This window comes from Crocodylus siamensis, chromosome 1, assembly GCF_052110815.1.
Source record: "Crocodylus siamensis isolate JL-2025a chromosome 1, ASM5211081v1, whole genome shotgun sequence".
NCBI classification, from domain to species: domain Eukaryota; kingdom Metazoa; phylum Chordata; order Crocodylia; family Crocodylidae; genus Crocodylus; species Crocodylus siamensis.
This window is the reverse complement of record NC_143395.1, coordinates 319,323,833-319,347,258: the sequence shown is the minus strand read 5'-3', so window position 1 is coordinate 319,347,258 and position 23,426 is coordinate 319,323,833. Positions and strand designations below refer to the sequence as shown.

Sequence of the window (23,426 nt, the reverse complement as noted above, 5' to 3'; positions counted from 1 at the left end):
ACTTCCCTTGCTGCAACTTGAGACCATTGCTCCTTGTCATCTGTCACCACTGAATAGTCTAGCTCCATCCTCTTTTGAACCCCCCTTCAGGTATTTGAAGGCTGTTATTAAATCTCCACCTCCCTTAGTCTTCTCTTCTCTAGACTAAGCCTTGTTCCCTCTTCTTCTCCTCAAGTCATGTGCCCCGGCCTCTCACCATTTTTGTTGCCCTCCACTGTATTCTCTCCAATTTGTCCCCGCCCTTTCTGTAGTGGGGGGGCCCAAAACTGAATACAGTACTATAGATGTGGCCTCACCAGTGCTGAATAGAGGGAAGAATCACTTCCCTCAATCTGCTGGCAACAGTCCTACCAATGTAGCCCAGTACACTGTTAGTCTTCTTGGTAACAAAGGTACACTGTTGGCTCGGATTCAGCTTATTGTCCACTGTAACCCCCAGGTCCTTTTCTGCAGAGCTGCTGCCCAGCCAGTGAGCCCTCAGCCTGGCATGTTGTTGATTCTTACGCTTCACCTGTGCAACATTAGGAAGTTGTGCTACATATAATTTGACCAGCTAAGATAATGGTTTGAACTGATGATGTTTTAGTGTCCAGCCCTCATCTGCTGGAAAATAGTTATCATATGGTTGTGGCGCATCATCAAGATGTAATTAGGGTGAAAGAAAGTCCAAAGAGTATGGCTTCGTTAGCTTTTTATTTATTTTAGTTTGACAGCTTTCAGTTTCCCTACTTAATGTAGGTGCACATAACTCAAAGGCTTATTCAGATTGCATAAAGTAATATTTTGTCTGTTAAATGTAAATGTAACACACTTACTGAAATTCTGCTTTCTACTGCTTGTAATGTCTATTTTGCCATGTACTCTACCCAGTTGATTCCAGGAGTAAAACCATGGCAGGAATTCTTAATATTTCACAGAGCTCCCATATTTTTTTTTGCAAATATGGCTTGATAGTCAAAGAAATGTCAGACATTTAATTGAATTTTATCTTTTAAAAATCTGCCAAAATTGTAAAAGTTGCAGTATGAGGCAACAAGTCATGTAAATTAATGAATTGCTTTTTTGCTCTTAAATTATAAATAGGTTACAACTTTTATATGCCCAACGTTTTGGGGGTTTTGTATTTAATCTTTGACTTTAATGTGCAGCCAGTTATGCAGTGGAGTTGGAGGGAACCAATTATAGTTTCAGATGGGGAAGTTGGTTGCATGTTGTCTGATGCTTAGATCAGGTCATAAAAGCTTCATTGTTTTGGTCTCGGTGAACTACTGTTTCCTTAATAAATTAAACGTGTTCGTGTGGCAGCAGCAGAATCGATGCCTTTGCTACTTGAATGTGCAAGAGTTCGTGGGCCAGAATACCTCACACAGATGTGGCATTTCATGTGTGATGCCCTTATCAAGGCCATTGGGACAGAACCAGATTCAGATGTACTCTCAGAAATAATGCATTCATTTGCAAAGGTAACCTTTTTCTAGATATCATTGTCATCCATAGCTTGTATTTTTTTTCAGTATTAATAATGGAATCTATTAGTTTCAGTAAGCTTAAATAGCAGAAACATTTAGCTACATTGCCTGATATTTTGACAATAGAATCTTTTCTCTTTTTAAATAATTAATCAAAGGACTATCAATCTAATATTGTTAACAAAATCCAGTTTCTTGGATTAGGTCGCATTTTTATTCTCACTGACAAAGTACCAGCCTAAAATATTTGAGTATTGAACAAAATTCTTACCCACTGCACACCTTCTTATGGTTCTAACATGCTAAATGAAAATTGTCCTTAATTTTAGAATTGAATATAATATATTTCGAATATTTATTTCTTTTTCCAGGAGCAAGATGCAATAAGACGTGTATGGTTTTAAGCATGTTAGAACTTTATTGCTACTTTTATTTGTAATGTGTAGTTTCAAAGGTTTTGTTTGTTTTTTTTCACAAATTTAATTTCTCTAGTGCATTGAGGTTATGGGAGATGGATGCCTTAATAATGAACACTTTGAAGAGCTTGGAGGAATATTGAAAGGCAAACTAGAAGAGCACTTTAAAAATCAAGAATTAAGACAGGGTAAGTTAACATCATCTTCCACCACTAGAATAAGATTTCCAGTGTTTTAATTCTTTTTGAGAAACAAATATTGTTTTGAGATCCAGGGTCTGGAAATAGAATGTACAGTAATTTTGACTAAAGGTAACACTAGTAATTTGCCTTTGAAATAATGTAATGGGATATAATTAATTCTCTATCTTTTTGAAGTCTTTTCATGAAGAATAGTTGAGTTTTGGGGGGGGTTGTTTGTTTAAGTCCATCGCTTGGCATGATTTTGTGTTACTTGGGCAGTCAGAGTAGATGATCGTAATAATTACTCCTGACCTTAAACATGAAAAACTTCCAGTTCCCCTCTGTCTGTAAAGCAATCTTTATAGCCTTTTTTTTTTTTCTTGGGGATTAGGAATGCTCATTTATCCTAGACAAGTGGTTGTCAACCTTTTTTAGACTTGAGGCTAAACCTTCCATATGGTCTGAATTTTAGTAGCTCCCTATTTCAAAAACTAATTTATTTCTTAGCATTTACCTTAAGGATTTCACATGGTGGCAAGGCAGGCAGAAGCAGGCAGGGTACCCCTGAGAGCATTGAAGGGAAAGGTGTTCTCCCCTGTCAAGTACCATACAAAGCATCTGGGGGTAGATTTTCAGACCCCTGGGGAAAGCAGCTGTCTATATAGGAAGTAGGAGGAGGTGACAGTGGCCACTGCCACCAGCATACAAGCTGGTTACAGGTGAAGGCAGTGGGAACCATAGTTTCATAGATGTTAGGGGCTGGAAGGGACCTTACAGATCATTGGGTCCAGCCCCCCCTGCACTTGGGCAGGAAGGACTGCTGGGGTAAGATGACCCCAGTAAGATGGATGTCAAGATGGTTTTTGGAAATTTGCCTGGGTGGGTGATCCCTCTATGGGGAGCCCATTCCAAACCCCCAGAACTCGACTTTGTAAAGTTTTTTTCCTTGCATCTAATCTGAAGTGATCTTCAATCAGTTTGTGCCCATTAGTTCTTGCCCTTCCCCGGGGGACCTTGGTGCATAGATGCTTCCCCAGGCCCTGATGTACACACCTTACTAATCTGAAATAGGTTCAACAAACTATTCTTTTCCCTCAACCTCATTCAAAAAACGTTGTGTACAAATTTGCAGCTATTCCTGGCTTCTGTACTCCTTTCCTACTTCAGTTTGCAGGGTTTTTCTTTTCTTTAAGAACTACTCCTGTATCATAATGTAATAAGTTAACATTCTTTCTTTTTAGTGAAAAGGCAAGATGAAGACTATGATGAGCAAGTTGAAGAGTCATTGCAAGATGAAGTAAGGTTTTGGGGGTATTTCTGTTCTGTATGTCATCTTTCTTTCTTTCTTTTTTTCACGCATTAAATTCCACATAGTCATTGCTCTGTGGTAACAAGCTATAGTACAATAACAAACTTGATTTGCAACCAGTCTTTTGAGAATAGTCCTTCTTTGGATGAAGTGCATCTTTAGCATATTTCTTTGAAGTTTCTAAATAAGGTATGTCCATTGAAATAAAGCATGTCCTGGAACCCAAAGATAATAAAAGGCCTGTCCCAACTGCTAAAGGAAGAGGTTTTTGAGCATAGTTATTCCTTGTCTGGGGTGTTTATTTAATTCCAGAAGCTTTTTCTTAAATATTTTTAAAACAACTCTTATTTCAGTTTTTCCACTCTAAACATTGTGCACAGCTGGCCTGTTTTTATGCTTTTTGGGCACATGACTTTAAAAACTATAAGCTATGGATCTGTTAGATGCCTTCATTAGATTTCTAGATTAAAGACTAGAATTGGAAAGGACCAGGAAGAATATCAGGTTAATTATAGAAGAAGAATCTGGACACTAGTTGGCCAAACTTGGTATCTAGTACTAAGCACTGCTGGTATTTAATGGCCCTTCGCCTCACAGACCTGCTCACTTAGAGTACTTCAGACCTGACAAAAGTAGGACCTTGAGTTCCCAATGTTTTCCTGCTTTCAAGGTGGTGGGGAGGCAGTATTTCCTCAGTGTCAAGCTCTTGTAAGCAAAATTAAGATAGTCATCGTTAGTTTCTCTAGAAACTAGAAAGCTCTGGCCTCTTCCCAAAGGAGCAACAGAAGCAAGAGGCATGGTACTAACTATGTCAAAACTTGGAAACGCAACAAAAAAACAAACTTTGCTCCTTTGTTCTAGGATTTAGAGAAATAAGTTTGTTTTGGTATTGTTTATTACATTCATGTATTTTAGTCAGCATTAGAACTTTTTTCCAGTTATATGCCTATTTTGGCTTTGCATCCTCATACTAGCATATACAGTAATCCTCTCCTCCATATTTTGGCATCAGATGCACTTCAAACATTAGGACTTACTGTAGTGAGCAGAGAGATTAGAGAGTTTGGTGCTTGTGAGAGTTTCTTTTAATTCCCAGTATATACAGGTTTTTCTCTATTCTCTTACAATTTGAACCATAACAAACTTGTTGAACTGGCTTCAGATCCTCTTAATTTACCTTCTCTTTCAGTGCAGTGTAGAAACCCAAGTTAAAGCTCAAATGAGCTAGTTCAGGTACCAAAAGCATCTTTAGATGTTGTAACATGAAGTTCTGTTCAGGGTAAATTATCCTGATGAATGCACTGTAGCTGTAGGCATACCCATACTCTGTACTCTATATTTTGACAGTTGTAGTTTCCTGCCTTTATTGACCTATGTGGCCTCCTAGATGATAGGGAATTTGAGATGGAAGCCAATCTCCCAATAGTCAAGTACTCCTTTCAGAAGTTTGTCTTCCAAAAACAAGTCTTGGCTTCTTAGTATGAGGAAGCTATGTCATGAAAGAGAGACTTTTCAGTCTCACTTACTAAGAGAGCCTGTAGGCCAGGGGTGGGCAATTATTTTCCGGCGGAGGGCCACTTACCAGGTTTTGGCAAGCTGTCAAGAGCTGCATGGGTATCCCCTTCCCTTGACAGGTGCCCTGCCCCCTGGTCACTGACTTGGGACCAGTGTCCCAGGGCCAGCACCAGTGGGGCCCAAAGCAGGGCACAGGCCAGCAGGGGTCTGTGGCGCCAGGCTGGGCTGCACCAGAAAGGAGAGGGGGGAGCTGACCTGGCTCCATAGAGACCTTGCCAGCTGGGACTCTGCGCTCCTGCTGCCCTGCTCTGGGCCCCACCAGCACTGGCCCCTAGATACCAGTGCAGGCCCTGTGCTCCCACTGGCTCCCCGCACACTCACACCCAGTACCCCCCAGCTCTGCGGTACAGGTCGGGGGGGGCAGCGCACAGCCCTGATCCCCTGCTCGCCAGCAGGGAAGAAGCTGGTGTTGAGTGCAGGGAAAAGTAACCCCTCACCTGCCCCATGGTTGGCACTCCCCGCTGCAGGTGCTTGCAGACCACGCGGAGCTGTCTGGAGCAGGCACAGGCAACCCCAGGCAGGCTGCAGGTGGCTGCAGCACGGGGCGCTGGCCATGGGATGGGCAAGGGGCTGCTTTTCCTCGTGCTCAGCTCCGGCTTGTAACCCTCCCCACTGCCAGCCTGGCAGTGGGACCAGGTTACAAGGTGGTGCTGAACACAGTGGGGTGGGGAAAGCAGCCCCACCCCATGCCTGGTACCCTGCACTGCAGCCCTTCGCATTCTGCCTGGGGCTGCCTGTGCCTGCTCTGGACAGCCCCGCACAGGCTGCGAGCCGGCCATGGGGCAGGTGAGGTGCTGCTTTTCTCTGTGCAGGGAAGGAGCCCAGGGAAAAGCTGAGTGTGGGGGGGGAAGCAGGCCCTCCCCCGCCCTGCACCTGATGCCCCACTCTGCAGGTGCTCGCAGCCCATGTGGGGCTGTCTGGAGCAGGTACAGGCAGCCCCACACGGGCTGCAAGCAGCTGCAGCGTGTGGCACCCGGTGTGGGGTGGGGAGGGGCCACTTCCCCCCTCCCCCACACTCCTTACCTGAGCTTCCCGGGGCGGGGCAGCCACATGCTCCCAGCCCAGAAACCAGGCTGGGCCAGGTGGGCCTGCCAGGCTTCCCCTAGGTCCTACTGCCCTTGGTTCCTTTCAAAAGTGACAGAAATATTAATTTTCTACATTTCTTTTTTTTTAGGGGCCTTGCGAGCCTGATCTGCTTCTCAGCTTGACCTGGCTCACCCAACATGTGTATAAATTGTGTGTTTTAGCAGGGCTTTTTGGTGCTTTGAATCAGCTATTAGATAAATCAGCTGTTGGACAAAAGTACCAAAAAGCCCTACTGAAACACATGATCTAAACAGATGTTGGGCGAGCTGTGTCAAATTGATGTGATGCCTCTTTAGGGCATGCATTGTGCTTAGTGTGGGGTTGCACCAAGCTAAAAGTAAAGTGCTGGGGGTTTTTTTGGTTTTTTTTTTTTCACATGTGTAAGCAGTCTTGGTATTTTTTCCCTCTTAATTATGTAAAGGCTTTCCATGGGTTCATGATAGCTTAGATCTAAACTCACAATGTAGAGCAAAACATTATTTCTTGGACATGCATAGCCATTTCCATAAATGATACATTAAGGTGTCTTAAGGACTTCTGGTGAATTCTAATTTCAACTTGTTCCATCTTGAAGTGGGCAGATTATAACAAATTTATTAAATGCTTTGAATATTTATTCTTACTTTGGGGTTGACTTTAGTCCAGGAAGTCTTTTGGTAGTAAAGTGTTTTGTGGATTTACATTGACATGCTAAGCAGGGGGACTTTGTGAGGTCTACATATGCTCCGTAGTCCAAATGAAAATTTCCAAGCAGCAAATAGTGCCTAGGGAAAAAGAAACAAGACCATTGAACCCTCCTTGCATTGTCTCTTATTGTTCTTACTGGGCATAATCTAACGTAGCACAATTTTTGTGTTTTACAGTTATGTTAAATATCACAGTTGAACACTATAAGCTACTAAAAACACAAACTGAATGTATCTACACTTACATATTTAATGCACAGCAATAATCTCCAGCACATAGAGCACCAGAGTTTATTGCTCCCAGGCTCAGTGTTTGCACATACACCCAGAAGCGCAGCATGTTGAGCCAGTTTGGAGCAGCCCCACCTGGCAGGGGTCCAGGGATCAACCTGCCAGCCCAGGGCTGCTCTGACATGGCTTAGCTTGATGCGGAGGGGCTGGTTGGGGCATGAAGGTGCTTCAGTGTGGGGCTAGCCAGAAGGCAGCTACTACAGTGAAGTACCCTTGTGCCCCAGCCAGCTACATCAGCATCTATATGTACATTAATACAAGTACTAGCCTGCTGCTGAGTTTATTGGGCCACATGTGTAGACACCGAGACATTTATTGTGGGGCTAATTAGGCAATTCTGCAGTAAATATCTAATGTAGACGTACCCACTGAGCAGTGTATAAATTCTAGCCCCTTTATAATTTAGAGCCATTAAATTGTTCTTTGGGAATCAATTGGAACACAAGCTGGAATATTTTGTGGACCCATAGCACTGAGTTCTCTGAAGTTCATGACATGCATGCATACATACAGCACATGGACACATCTACATGAGACATTTACTGCATAAACTTTAGTGAACTTGAGTTCACTTCACTTCATCAGAAGCTGTGAAAGGACAAGCATAGAGCAGCCGCTGAAGAAGAACAGCATCTGAAAAAGTTAGAAGTTCATGAAAGTCTGTGCTCTGTACTGTAATTTTACTTAGTTATTCTAAGGTGTATATCTACCTGACTGACTTCTGCCTGACTTCAGACTAATGTAGCTAATTACCTCCCTCTGTTATTGGTACAAAGCCATTCTTGGTTTTGAGTGAAATTACTAGAGAAGGATTTTTGTTTATAGGGAATGGTCTGATGTCATATATCTGTTAGATTGCCTTGAAGCAAAGTACAGGTTTATAAATGACCAGGAATTACTGATATCTATCTATCTATGTGAGAATGTATAGAATATTGCCTTCTAGGAAAAACAAACTGGTATGTTAAATTGTTTTTCTCATGATCTTATCATAAGCTTTCAGTTTAAGCCATTTCATTTCAGAATTGGTCTTACTTGGAATGTTAACTTTTAAATCTTCTGTTTCTTTGAAATCAGAATGCAGAAGTTAAAAAATAGTCTGGGCCTGGTATACACATTGGCAATATAGATGTAGACTGAACGTTTCAGCTTTAAAATCCTTATTTCCTTGTCATGTCTGATTTGTGGAAATAATGGCTTACTAATGGTGTGGCCATAAGATGGGAGTAATAGGAATCTCTCTCTCTCTTCCTTCCTGTGACTTGTAACATGCCTAGTAGGAAGAAAGCAATAATCAAAGTAGCTCAATCCTGTTAACAACAGAGCCTGTTAACAAGGAGAATCAAGGTCATATTTGTGCTAATGCTTTTTTCTCAATTGTGTGCAGGTAAATCCCACTTGTTGTTCTAGCCCAATAATTTGGCCCTTTACCTTGCATATGAAGGAATTAAGAGGCACTAATTACAAGTACAACAATAGTGGGAAAGGAGGTGGAATGGAAATACTGAAGTGATGAGCATTCCCACATAAGTGGGGGTGGAAGAAATTGGAGTAATCAGTAACTGTAAGGAAGGGACCCACCCTTCATATAAAAGGGATGCATAGGAAAACAACTGCTTTGTATTGGTCAGTGTCACAGTATAGTCACTCTCTGAAAAGAACCATTTTGGGCTGATGTAGTTGCACACTTAAGTGGTGTCAGCTTGGATACTGAATCAAGAATTGTAAAATGGCACTCTTCACATTTAAGTTACTAAGAAATGTCCTTTCATCAAGTTGCTTTAAACAATTTTACAACATTAATATTAAAGAACCCTAATCAATAATGGTACTTCCAATTCTGTTATCTTTTTCCAACCAGGATGACAGTGATGTGTATATTCTGACTAAAGTATCAGATATTTTGCACTCAATATTCAGTAGCTACAGGGAGAAGGTGCTGCCATGGTTTGAACAGCTGTTACCCCTAATAGTCAACTTAATCGTAAGTATGTTGAATTCTGTTAATTTAAATCTCATGTCAGAGATTGCATTGCCCATTGCAGGGAAGGAGGGTGGGATTTCATGGAAGAAGACAGAGAATCAGAGCTTATAATGGAAAGGTCAGGCATGAGAGCTGTAGAACTGATGTGGTTTGTAAGCATCTTTCCTTCAATTTATGTTCATTGTTACCCTCAGTTACTTTGATTTGTTTGTAGCATTGCAATCAGTGTAGCTAGAGGGAATAATTACTGCTTAATATCTAAATGTGTCTATGTCAATGTAGCACATGGTATGGGACTTGATAGGTTTGACTACTATAAACATTAGACTAGATAAAATCACTTATTCATGTGTAGACCAATCATGACAATTGAAATAAAGATATGTTCTAGAGTAGTCTAAATCTTGACCTTTTTCCTTGATCCAGTGTCCACATAGGCCATGGCCTGACAGACAGTGGGGATTATGTATTTTTGATGACATTGTAGAGCACTGCAGTCCCTCCTCATTCAAATACGCTGAATATTTCCTGAGGCCAATGCTACAGTCAGTATGTGACAACAGCCCAGAGGTCAGGCAAGCAGCTGCTTATGGTGTTGGAGTTATGGCACAGTTTGGTGGAGATAGCTACCGTCCTTTTTGCACAGGTATGTATGTTTATGAATTGTCTTCTATAAATAGTGAACCACAAGACCTGATATTACCAGAAATACTAGCTCAGCATTAATAGATGGTTAATGGTGATGGCATAAAATATCAATATTTGTTTTAAGAGTATTATGACAGCTTAAATTATTTAAGCTGTTCAAATTTATCTTACCATTTGTCAGTTTGTTTGCAATCCTCATTTTAATTGATAAAATATTTCAAGTATTTTTTTTATTTGTACTGAGCAAAATATCTGATTTCTATACAACAGTAGCATGTCAGTACATCTCTGTAAAGGTAAAAGTAAACAATTTGCTTTGGAGGGCTATAATAATTTGTATAGAAAAATAGAGGTGTCCAAAAGTAGCTTGTGTTCTCCCCAAGTGGGGAGGTCAGGAATCTTTAAGTCACTGGAGTTGTTTTTCCCCAGAACATCCGGTATTTCCAAAGCTCTAGCTGCATTTTTGAAGAGTTTTCATTTGCTACATAGTTTACCTTCCAGTCTTTACAACACAGCCAGTAACATTAAATTAGGTTTCTTAAGCGGCCCCCACAGTATGGGGCATGGTGTTTTCTACTTTTTTTAGTGCTTGAGTCACTCTTGCAAGAAAATAGTTGAAAATATGGTACTTAAATTAGGTAAACTGCTAATTCATTGGTGTTACATCAGAAAGCCATGTGATTGAACAAATGAGAATTGACAACAAATGTTTCGGTATGCTAGAAAGTCGCAACATGATTTTTATATCCATTTTATTCAAAGGACACAGCTTATAACTGACACTTCCTGCTTGCTACAAAAACATATAAAAACATATAAAACTGCCTTGTCTCACCTTTTTCCACCACTTCCAAGTATTGTGAGACTGACAGATCAGACATACCTTGTCCCAAGATTCATGTAAATGCAAGTAGGAATCGGAACTGAGGAATTTTCTATCTATTGACTCCTCTGTGAAGTCCTATGAAATATGAACTTTCATTTCTACCCAGGAGAACTTTTACAATCTTTTCCCCAGTGTCTGATGAAGCCGAAAGCTTGCAATTAAAGAACTTTTTGCAAAAATCTTGTTGGTCTAATAAAAGATATCACCTCTACCATGAGCCCAGATTGATGTACCTCTCTGGTTTTGGAACTCTTCCAGAACGTGTTGTATGCTGCCACAAACCAATGATGGAAATATTTATTTAGGAAAGTTTATCTTGTACTCTCAATCTGCTACTGCTTTGGATCCTGTCTTTGAAAACTGATCCCTACTGATGGTTCATTTGTTTCCACTGCAAACAATCTTGTTCTTGAGTTTGACTTGGCCTCTATCATTATTTACTTTTAGTTTAATGTTCAGTATACAATTAGCATTAGTTACTCTGTGGTGTGCTTAGATACAATTTTAAAATTAAATACACTAGAACTTTTTTAAGATGAAAAACTATACTGTAACTAAAATAAATCTATCCTTATTAAGCTATACCCAACAGTGTTTGGCTTAAGAATGTGAGCATCACTGTAGAGTTCAGTGTGGGAAGTCTCTGTTTTTAGCCCTTGAACTTTCAGTCAGTATCTTCCTGAAGTTCAGTCTAGGCTTTGTTCTTATTGTGGCTCTTGGAGTTATGTAGAGGTCTATCAAATTGTGGGACAGATTATCCACATGGAGCAGCTGGTTTTAGTTTGGTTATTTGAGGATCCAAACAGACCAAAGACTGGAATGTTGGAGAGCTTAATAAGTGTCACAGAGGCTACTGAAAGTGGATTTTCAAGTACTTGAGCCAAGATATAGGATTAAAGGAACAAGGAAATTAGGCTGAAGGAAAACAACCTTAGTTGACCAGTTATGATGACAACAATTAAGATTGCCTTCACCTCTGGCCTTTTGTGTGAAAAAGACACTCCTCTCCCCATGGAGTACTATATCTGATGCACACATCCTTATTCCCCTTCCTCCCATGCATCCTAGTTGAAGCCAGGCCACTTCCCAGTGGAAGCCAGGAGGACAGATCAGGGTCAAGCTGCATGGACTCGCCAGCCAGATCTGGCCCATTTTATAGACCTGGCACTGGTCTTCAGGGTGAAAAGGTTGGGCACCACTGAGATGGAAGCTTTGGTATCCTGTCCAAAACTGACACTTGTCATTCTGACTATTGCTTTATAGTTTAATGACATTTTTCAGCAATGGTAAATGGGAACAAACTTCTGAATATCTTTACAGAACAAAATCTGAACACACAGTTAGTAGTACCTTCAGGCATTTGAAGGAGAGAGATGGGGGAAGAGATTTTTGGATCTAAACCAATACATTTTTGGTTTTGTACCCAACTGATTCATAGATTGTAAGGCCAGAAGGGACCTCAGAAGATCATCAGCTCCAGCCCCCTGCACCAAGCTGGAAAGATAACTGGGGGTCAGGTGACCCCAGCAAGGTCTCTTGAAAATTTCCAGGGTAGGTGGGTGATTGCACCACCTCTGGAGGGAGCTTATTCCACAGTCTGAATACCCTTGACTGCGAAGAAGTTTTTCCTTATGTTAAGCCTGAATCGATCTTCCAGGAGTTTATGGCCATTACTCATGGTTTCCCCCTTGGGTGCCCTGGTGAACAGTTGCTTGCCAAGCCTTCGATGTACTCCCCTAATGTAGCTGTTAGCTGCTGCAAGGTCCCCTCTCAGCCTTTTCTTCTTCAGGCTGAAGAGTCCCAGGTCCCTTCGCCTTTCCTCATATAGCTTGTGTACCCCCAGAGGTCCACAGACCACAGGTTGAAAACCACTGCTCTAGCAAATTCTTGCTTGCTTCACACCTTGGCTCTGATTAAAAAGGAGATGGTAGGGAAGCATCTAGTGCACTGGCTTCTCTCAAGCCTGTTGTCCACATAAATGCACTTATGTGGAACAAGTCCCATATTGCTGCAGTTGCATTTCTTGTAATAGTGCTTGTTCAGGCTGGCTTTTGTCCTGGATCTCCTTGTGCCATCTACTGGCAGGCATTAAAAGGCACAGCAGATCTAGCCATCCTCTAGTTCCTTCTTTCCACCCATGGCGGTGAGAAACCTTGCCAATCAACTTGCTTTGCCTATTGTTGCTTTCTTGTTTGTCTTGTTTGTGGCAACGCGTACAGTTACTTATTTGTGTGTGCCTATTAGAAAAAGATTTGTCAGTGGAACTGGAGGATCATCTGTGGTACCAGAGCTATGACCATAGCAACAACAGCACTTTACTATGCTTTGATTGCACCAGTAAAATGTGACTTTCCTAATATTGATTTCCTTCTCTCTCATTCCCCACCCCCTCTCTTCCCCCCTCCACCCCCTGTTTGGAAAATTCATAAGAGCAATATTTCAGGGGCATTGGTTGTAGCCATATTGGTCTAATGACATAGGTAGACAAGGTTCTTTGGGTAAATCTGATATCTTAGACCAACTAAAATAGTTGGAAATGTTTTTCTTTGCAAGCTTTCAGGTACAAACACCCTTCTTCAGGCACAGGGAGTATCTGCAGTTGTTTTGTGCTCTTCCTGGATGAGAGAGAGGCCTTTGAGGATTAGAACTGAGAGATTGGAGAGAGCACACGAAAAATCTATCAAAGACAAAAATACCCATACTTGTCAGTGCACTTTTCTCACAAGGTAACCACTCTCTCTCTAATCCTCAAAGGGAATTTACAAAATGCATTTTGCAGATCAGCCCAGGAACTTCACTTCAACCTACTGGATACAAAGAATCATGGACTAAATATAGACACTGGATTTGTGGCACATTATAGCCTGCCTACCATCTGATACCCCAGGTAACTTCTCTACAGTTTACCAACTACATTCTGTCTCCAGGTCACCATTTCTTTCCTCCACCTCTCTCACCCCTCTGACCCTCACTACCACACGCTTGCATTTTCATTGACCTATATTCTTGCATACTGGCTTTTCTCTCCAGAAAGAGCACAAAAACAACTTCAGATATTCCCTCTGCCTGAAGAAGGGTGTTTGTACCTGAAAGCTTGCAAAGAAGAATTTTTCCAGCTATTTTAGTTGGTCTAATAAAAGATATTGGATTTATGCATAGAACATAAGAGCAATATTATATCTTTTTACAGGAGAGGTTTCAGATCACCACAGGTTATCATTAATTTGTAAGGGAATGTTTGGGACTCATGGGTCACTTAGTCTTTTTCACACAGTATGCTGAACTTCATTGTCAAACTTTGTTGTATTCAAGGTAGGGCTGATTGAAATAATTCTGGCAAGTAAGCACCTCATGGATGTGAAGATGAGAGCCCTTACTCCATCTCAGCCTACAGAGCCATTTAGTGATGGATGCTTCTATACTTGGTCTAGATGGCTGAGGTTTAAACATTCAGAGCAATTTTGGCACATGAGGTAGAGTGACCATAAGTCCCAGTTTAGCCAGGATAGTCCCAGATTTTGAAGGCCAGTCTCAGCCAGTTGGTGAGAATCAGAATGAGTATCTCAGAAATGCAGGGACACAGAGTGAAGTCCAGCAGGGAAGTGGAGTGGCAGTGTGCTAGGCAGGCAGGTAGGCACCGCTGTTTTCCTGGCTGCCCAGTGTACCACACTGCCCCACCCCTGGCTCTGCCTGCTGACTTGGAAGAGCAGGGTGGCGGGGAGCAGTGTCCCAGATTTCTATAGGGTCACCCTAAGATGAGATGTCCAAGAATGGATGTATGTGTGAGAAAAAAATACACTGTTCTGCTCTAGAGGGAATTCAAACCCAGCTTCTTTACCAAATTCTTCCTTATTTCCTGGACACCAGATCTATGTAGCTTCATATTTGATTCTATTAATACGAACTGGCTTAAGTTAAACTCTGACAAAACTTGGATTCGGTGACTATGATAACAGCAGCTTGGCCTGCACAAGTCTAGTGTTCAGATCTGATGAACCTGTCATAAGCCCACTTTCTATACAGCTGCTCAGTTGGACAGCCCTACTTTTAAACAAAGTAGTTGTAGCAGACTTGTTTAATCTGGCCTTTTGGAGAGCCTTAGCATATCTTATGTAGTGCGTACACATATGTACTAGGGCTGTGCGAAGCTTTGGTCCCTGATTCGATTCGGCCTGATTTGGTGGCTGAATTTCTGAATCAAATCAGGAGACCCTTTAATCTCTCCGTATCAAATCGGAACTCTCCAAATGCATCGGAAAAATTTGGCAATTCGGACATAGACACAGCTTTAAATGTTTTTTTTTCTACATGCCTCAAGGTAGTAGGCAGCTCATGAATGCCAGGATGGTGGGGTAGATGGGGCACACCACAGGAGTGTGGGGGGGGGTCCCCTGCATGCTCAGGAGCAGACCCGGAAGTGGACCAGAAGCACTTCTGGTCCACTTTCAGGTTTGCCAGGAAGCGCTCTGGGGGAACCCCCTGCGCTCCCCCGGCTCAGTGACTGGTGCCTCCTGGGTCTGGGGGGCACCCAGGGTCCCCCCAGGGTTGATCACCAAGGTGGGGGTGGGGCACATACTCAATGGTGGACCCAGAAGAGGACTGGAAGTACTTCCGGTCTGCTTCCGGGTTCACCACCAAGCATGCAGGGGGGACCCCCACACTCCTGTGGGTTGCTCCACCTGCCCCAGCATCTCAGCATTCATGAGCCACACCTGGTACTTCAAGGTATGCAGAAAAAACACTTAAAGTTGTGTCTGGCTAAATCGTTGGTTCTCCAAATCAGCATCAAATCTTCAGATTCGGGTTCAGCTGAATTGAATTGGGGACAGAGATCCGAATCAACAAATTGAATCGCTGTCCCGGATTTGGACCAAATCAGAGTACAATATGTCCCGTTTCACACACCCCTAATATTTACATGTAACATAACGAACACGAATATAGTTGTAAGCATATATTTGAAATTTGTCATAATTAGTTAAAAAAAAATAAAAGAAAATTAACTTAATCTATTCCCTACTATTACAGTTAACACTCCTGTAAATGAACGATTATGGAGATTTTTTTCACTATATTTTTAACTTTTCACATTTGTCTATTTCCCTGTGTCTCTAGAGTAATCAATCTTGCCCTTTTAAATTAAGGTGGAGAATAAAGCTTTTAAAAAAGAAGTTGATTATAAAATTAGAAATGGCAAAGAGACCTGCCTGGCTAACAGTTGCTTTTTTATTTTATTTTATTTTTTTTAAACTAGTTTCGTGGTTGTTAGGGTTGGAAAGGACCTCAGTAGATCATCGAGTCCAACCCCCTGCCCTTGGCAGGGAAAAGTGCTGGGATCATGTGACCCCAGCTAGATGCTTGTCCAGGCTTCTCTTAAAGACCCCCAAGGTAGGGGAGAGCACCACCCTCCCTTGGAAGCCCATCCAGATTCTGGCAACCTTTACCATAAAGAAGTTCTTCCTGATGTCCAACCTAAATCTGCTCTCTGTCAGTTTGTGGCCGTTGTTCCTGGTTATTCCAAAGGGTGCCATGGTAAACAGAGCATCTCCTATTTCTTGTGCCTGGCCTCCCCCACCAATGAATTTCTAAATGGCCACAAGATCCCCTCTCAGCCTTCTCTTATGGAGGCTGAAGAGATCCAGATCCCTCAGTCTTTCCTCATAGGGCCTTACCTGCAGGCCCCTAACCACACAAGTGGTCGTCCTCTGGTCCCTCTTCAAGGCAGTCGCTCTTGATGTGTGGCGCCCAGAACTGGACTCAGTATTCCAACTGTGGCCTGACCAATGCTGCATAAAGGGAAAGTATCACCTCCCTGGACCTGTTCATGATGCCACCTGCTAATGAATGATAGAGTGCTGTTAGTTTTACTGATTACTTCGTCACATTGATGGCCTATATTTATCTTGGAGTCAACTCTGACTCTGAGATCCCTTTCTGCCGCTGTGCTGCTGAGAAGGTCATCCCCTAGCCTGTAGGTGTGTTGGTGATTCCATCTCCCTAGATGCAGCACTTTGCACTTGTCTTTGTTGAACTGCATCCTGTTATTTCTGCCCACTTTTCCAACCTGTCCAGGTCTGCCTGGATTTGATTCCTTCCCACTAGTGTGTTTACCCCATAATTTTGTGTCATCCGCAGATTTGGACAGAGTGCTCTCCATGCCCTCATCCAAGTCGGTGATGAAGACATTGATGAGCACAGGTCCAAGGACTGAGCCTTGAGGGACCGCATTGTCCACAACTTTCCAGTGCGGTCCCCCAAGTTTAACTGTGGTATTAAGTTTCCCACAGGTACTGCAATTAAAGTAGAATGTATACTTTTGCTAAAAAATGCAACCATTTAACTTGGCTCCCTGTTAATTATTTTATTATGTTGCACAATTACAGAGGCGCTTCCATTGCTGGTGAGAGTTATTCAGTCACCAGATGCCAAAACCAAAGAGAACGTAAATGCAACAGAGAACTGCATTTCAGCAGTAGGAAAGATCATGAAATTCAAGCCTGATTGTGTAAATGTTGAAGAAGTTCTGCCACATTGGTTATCATGGCTTCCACTGCATGAAGACAAAGAAGAAGCTGTTCATACTTTCAATTATCTATGTGACTTAATTGAGAGGTAAGATAATGTATTTTATTCATAAAGTAAATGTACTTTTGGTTATGTTTGCATTTATTTTCAGTTAAGGAATTTCTCTAGTGTTTCACATTCCACAGCAAACTGTTGTTGTTCTAAGTCACTTATCTTATTCAAAAAATGTACACACAGATGTTGGGGAAAAGTCATTCCAGAAGGACAGTTTTTAAGAAAATTCCAAGGGATCTGGTCCTGCTCCCCCTGGCTTAACATACTGCAGAGGGTCTGGCTGAGCCACAAGGGTGCTTCAGTTTAGAGCTAACTGGCAGCACATGTGGGGCTGGCCAGCAGTGAGTACTATGGAGTAAATTTAGTTTTATTCCAGCCTATCAGGAGCATACATGTTAGACGCAGAGACATGTACTGTGCAGCTAACTTTGTGTACATGAGAAATTTACTGCTTGATAGGCTCACCCAGTATGTCTTTGGACCCTTAGTACCTGATGTGTGTTAGTGAAGAAATTTCTATGGGAGTGAGAAGTGACCTCTTTTAAAGAGGTGTACCTAACAGTTTAACTCTTGCCTTTCTCCTCCTGGTTAGTTTCATGGAGAAGAATGGGATGAGACTAACTAAAGCTTACTTAATATTTCAAGTCTAATATTGTTTAATGTGGACTGAAATTTGAAACTGAAAGATAAATCTGATAGATTTATCTTTCCTGGTGAAAGGTGAACTAGGAAAAAAAAAGTATCAACATGGATACCACCCCATTAGCTGCTTTTTTTTTTTCCCCTCTTATTATGTATCTCTCTTCCTCTGTTCAGTTTCCTTGACCCCCTTTGTTATTATAGACTGCTCTATTTTTAAAGGACTTGTTTTGTGGTATATCTCAATCCAAACTAATGAAGACTTCAGAGGAAAAATGGTATTGATTGGCTGTTCATGTGGCTTTGGGGAGCATGTCCTTTTAAGAAATGCAAAGATTTGTCATAATGCTTCCAGTTCATCTTATTGGACCCACCTCATGCTGACTTGGCCCACAACAGCTCATCAGAACTCCCTTGTGTGGGCCTTCAGCCCAAATAATTTCCCACCCTTGCTTTAGATTAGGATTGTGTATGATGGTTTGGACAGGGATGATCCTATCTTAGGCAGGGGGTTGGACCTGATGACCTCTGGAAAGCCCTTCCAGCCCTACTTCTCTGTGATTCTTTGATTCTGTGGTATTGCACAGAGGACAAAACCACGTTTGTATAATAAAATAAAATATCTCAAGCCAAAACTAATAGGCTACATGATGGTAAACAGAAGCCCTTCAAGTGTTATGAAGGCCAAATTTACACTGCTGATTTTACATCATGCACCAACTACAACCTTAAGCTTGCTCTTCAGGAGAGAGCAAAAAAAAAAGAGAAGGGAATGAAGTAGCATTTCCTGGTCACCACATACTTAACACTGAAAACAGTTACTTTAATTGGGACTGAAAAGCTTCTTATTACTGAAAGAGAGGGTCTCTTGTTTGAAGTTTTGCCACGGTAAGTAGAGCTTGTAGCAGAATACAGTAATACTCATGCTTAGGTCCAAAAACTTCTTAAAATTGACAAATTTGAAGCAGGAAACCCATCTGGATCTGTAGATGCACATTCAGCTTGGAGAAGTGAAGGCTCAGGGGTGACTTGGTGGTAGCCTGTTAGTATATAAGGGGTGTGAATTAGGAACTGGGAGAACATCTGTTCACCAGAGCACCCCAAGGGAAGACCAGGTCTATCTGTCACAGACTGCTAGAAGACCATCTTAGACTGGACATAAGGAAAAACTTCTTTACAGTCCTAGTCTGTAGAGTCTGGAATAGATTTCCCTCAGAAGTGGTGCAAGCACCTCCTCTGGATGCCTTTAAGAAATGCTTGGATGCTTATCTTGCTGGGGTGATCTAACCCTAGCTGGCTGACTTACTGCCCCTTGGGCAGTGGGCTGGACCCAGTGATCTTGCAAGGTTCCTTCCAGCCCTAATGTCTATGAAATGTATCAGTATAAAAAGTACAAAATAGGTTTGGGGAATCATCTAAACAAAGTACATGACACTTTTTCCATTAACAAAACATGGAATAATTATGTAACGTTCAACTTTAATTTGCTCGTTCTTAATGGGAATAGATAATTTCCTTCCATAGACAACAATATACTGAATCCTTGCTTATTTGAAAATATATATATGTATACATATATTTTTATCTCTAACAGTAACAACACAGTTGTCCTTGGTCCCAACAACTCTAATCTTCCCAGAATATTTGGTATAATTGCGGATGGTGAAATTCATGAAGCTATTAAACATGAAGATCCATGTACCAAACGATTGGCTAATGTTGTTCGCCAAGTGCAGGTAAATGTAAATTTATTCAGGGGAATAACTCTAATGTGTTTTCAAAATCAACTGAATTGTTAACAGAGTATTCAGGACTAGTCTTCATAATAAAAATGCTCCAGTAAGTGATTTATGCAGAAGGAATTTTCCAAATTGTTTAATTCAATTAAATAATCCACTTTAAACTAGATAGCCCTGATAGTTAAATAGAGGTTGTCTTTTGATTGACTTTTGAAGTATTTCCAGCTGACTGGTTTACTGCAAGGGTTCCCAAACTGTGGTATGTATACCCCTATGGGTGCACAAAACAACTCTGGACGGATACACAGGAGAAATTGTGTAATGGCAAATTGAATTTTCATTATAATATTGGCATTCAAGGGGTTAAAATATAAAACATGCTGGTAGTAATACACGGGCAGCTGGTAAATCTGGAAGGGGGCGCACAAGAACCTCTGGCTTACTATAAGTATCCGTACACACAAGCCAAAGTGCAGCCTTTTCTTGTACCTTTCAGATTAATTCAGCTACACATTTTTGGATTTTTTGAAAATGTTAGTGTTCATTACTTTTCCTTTAAAGTACCTTTTGCCTTTATTTTAACATTTTAATGTCTTATGCTTGCTATAAATTCATAATAATTTTTTCATCTCTAAAATAAAATGGATGAAGAGTTGCCACCTGCCTATGGAAGCTGGAGAAAAGCACAGAATAAGAAAGAGACAAACTTCAGCTGCTTAAGGCAACAAATGTGAACTGTTTCCATGTTATCTAGCTATTTTGACATTATAAAGATGAGAAATTCTTACCTGCAAATACTGAGCTTTCCACTGTCAATTTCAAAGTGCTAATAATGTAGAATGCCTGGTCATACCAAAAGTAATTAAATGTTTTCATGCATTAAATTGTCATTGTGTATAGATTACTGTGAATCTTGGTTCACTATCTTTACACTTACTTTTGCCCTATACTTCAGAAAGTGATGCAAAATGACTTAAGTTTTTCAGTGTAATCTGATAAAATATATCACATTTTAAGACCACAAACTTCTGTGGTTTTAAATGCATTTAAAATCTCTACATTTGCTTTTGCAACAGTTGAGATTTTAAGCCTATAAACTGGAAGAAAAATTAACTTGTTTTTTATAGTCTATTTCTGAGCCAAGCTGTCCCCTGCTCCCAGGTTTCTGTTGGCAGTAGTGATGCATAAACACTTTTCACTTATTTATTATTCCTCTATTATGAAAGGTGTAATACCTTCAAAATATTGTAGATTCATTAAAGTAATTTCACTGTATTTGGAAAAAAACAAAAATAGCACACAATACAACAGTATGGAAGGTGAGAAATTATGGCTAGGGATACCTCTCCACTTAATAAAAAGGAAGTACCCCACAATTCTGTTTGCCGGAGCATGAGTGAATGGTCAAACTGTAGGTAACTTCAGAAGAATAAAGAATGGAGTCTATCCTGTTTTGACTTGATTCCTTTTTAGTTCTAGGGAGTCTCTAAGAGGTTCAGACCCAAGTACAAAGGTCTTGTCTGTACTGCTTTCAGAACAAAACAAAATGAACATTAGTGTGTTTTGTCAGTACACATTTGTATAACCAAGGACTTGGTCTGTTCAGCTTATTTCTAAGTATATAAACTCGGTGAGCATTGAACTCTGCAAAATTAGGTCCTGAATATAACTTTTTTCCAGCCTGTATTTATTAAAGAAATCCTCTTTTTTTTTAGACCTCTGGAGGATTGTGGACAGAATGCATATCACAGCTGAATGCAGACCAACAGGCAGCCATACAGGAGCTCCTGAATTCTGCTTGAAGGGCCTTAATTATCGTCTGCAAGAAAATAACTCCAAATAAACGTTTACCCTATTGTTTAGGTTTCTTTGTTTCTTTTTTGAGCAAAAAAGAACTGTAGTGTATGTAGGCCATTTTTCTACAACCTACAGGCAGTGGCAGCAGGAAGAAGCACTCTTTCAGAATGGTGTTTAAATCAGTTTCTTTCCCACAACGCTGAAGAAGCTCCCTGTAAACCCTACAATAGCACTGAAGAGTATTTTTCTAACGGTATAAGCCATCCATATGATGGTGAAAGGGAAACAAGTTGAATTTTCTCATTAGACTTCATGGATTAAGATACAGCTTTAAGACCTGTTATTCAGCAGTAGATGTACATTATAACAGATAAAAACATTTCTATACATCTAGTGTTAACTGTATTAATTGGAGTGTGAGTTTTTTGTTTTTTTTTTGGTAGGGTAGAAAATGCCCTTCTGCCCAGCAAACTAGTAGATCAAAAGATGAAAAATTGAAGATAAAAACATCAAGCATGAAGACCTCATTGATGTCCCTTTCAGTTTCTAAAAAAGGCTTATGTAGTGACTCAATGAGGAAAGCTGTTCAGCTTCCAGCCCTTGAATGTGAAGTGTCTTTGGCATGTCTGACAGTATCTCATTCACTCCTCAATAAATGACGTTGAAATACAATAAGAAGCTTGTGTAAAAGTTCACTGCTGTGTGGTTTTTATTCATTTAATTTGCTCCAGTGAAGAGATGCAAGAACAAACTTTGCTAGTTTAAATTTACGCAGAACTGCCCTATACAGTATTATCTAGTTCTAACTTCATTTATTCTGGTTTCTTGGATTTTAACCACTTCTGAGTCAAAACAACTGATAATGCTATGTAGAAGTCAAACTTAACAACATGCCTCTTGGTATGGGAATCTTACATATCTTGACCATATATTGTTTAAAGTCAAATGCAATTGCATATCAATAACATATAGAAAATTGGTTAATGCTGTTTGAGGTGCAAATGTACAAAAAAAGTTGGCCAAATGGAACATTTTAATCACTACACTATATTGTGAAAATATAACTCGTAGCTGATTCTGAACGAAGGAAATGCATGCGTCTTTTTGGTTTGTCATATTAGCAAAATATTACTTAAAATATTTTGAGATGCGCAACTTTTCTAAATCTTATTTAAACCTCTGTGTGAACACTTTGCAGTTTGTATTAACAGTTTCCAAAGCAATATAAATATGAAACAAATCAGAAATTAACTTAAGAATTAAAGATTTTTCGTTAAGTGGTTTTTGCTGCAGTCTCTTAAAACATAAAGGTATGATGTGTTAAGGTGAAATGGAGTACGTGTTCTTAGTTTTATAACAAATAAAATGGCTGTATACTCATTTAGGGCCTTGTTACACCTTATACTAAGCCACAGGTATGTTGATGGGTGTTTAGTGGTAGTTCAGGTTTGAAGCAGGTGCATTTCAGGCCAGGAGGGGCCTGGAGGACACAGAATTTCCCCCCTTCCCTCATTCGAGGCCCCTCCTGCCCCCAGGGCTCTCCCTCACTGCCTCTGAGTTCCCTCTTGCTGCATCCCCCACCCCCAGGCATTACTTGTGGCTGCCTGTGCTGTCTGTTCCAGGAGAGCAGGCAGGGGAAGAGTTAATCTGCCTGCCAGTCACTGCTGCTGTCGTGTTGCTGCTGTTCAGGCCGAGAGAGCAGGAGCAGCTGTGGGGACCAAGGGGCAAGTTAATCCTTCCTTGCTAGCTCCCTTGGGACAGATAGTGTGGGCAGCCAGAAGTAAATGAGATGGGGTGGGCAGTGAGTGGGAATCTGGGGTGCTAGGAAAGGTGGGGAGGGCAGTGGCTCTGGTCTGGGCCAGTGGATAAGGGCGTGTAGGTGGGGTGGTTACACTAAGGTGCAACCTAGAGTAACTGTGGCTGCAGCTTTAGTGTAACACAAGTTGGATAATGTAGATCAGCAGAGATCCTGGTTTTCTCTGACTTTAAAAAAATCCCTAATTTTCAGATTTAAAAAAAGTAACCCATGATTGAAATGAAACACTACCATATATAGATAGATAACTATATAGGTCTCTAGAGAGATCTATATACATATATATTAGTGGTGTTTCATTTTAATCATGGAAAAATGGATTTT

General features: G+C 41.0%; 1 protein-coding gene across 1 annotated transcript in view; it reads left to right on the top strand.

Annotated features, from left to right (window-relative positions):
* Positions 1-21,979, top strand: part of IPO5 (importin 5) — a 73,804-nt gene extending 51,825 nt beyond the window's left edge. Inside the window, exons 19-26 of the mRNA XM_090023197.1 lie at positions 1,291-1,463; positions 1,962-2,073; positions 3,309-3,364; positions 8,876-8,998; positions 9,425-9,644; positions 16,916-17,144; positions 19,345-19,486; positions 21,205-21,979. Coding sequence (XP_089879323.1) covers positions 1,291-1,463; positions 1,962-2,073; positions 3,309-3,364; positions 8,876-8,998; positions 9,425-9,644; positions 16,916-17,144; positions 19,345-19,486; positions 21,205-21,291 — 1,142 coding nt within the window. The 3' untranslated portion in view covers positions 21,292-21,979. The remainder of the gene's footprint in view (positions 1-1,290; positions 1,464-1,961; positions 2,074-3,308; positions 3,365-8,875; positions 8,999-9,424; positions 9,645-16,915; positions 17,145-19,344; positions 19,487-21,204) is intronic.
* Positions 21,980-23,426: the final 1,447 nt, after the last annotated feature.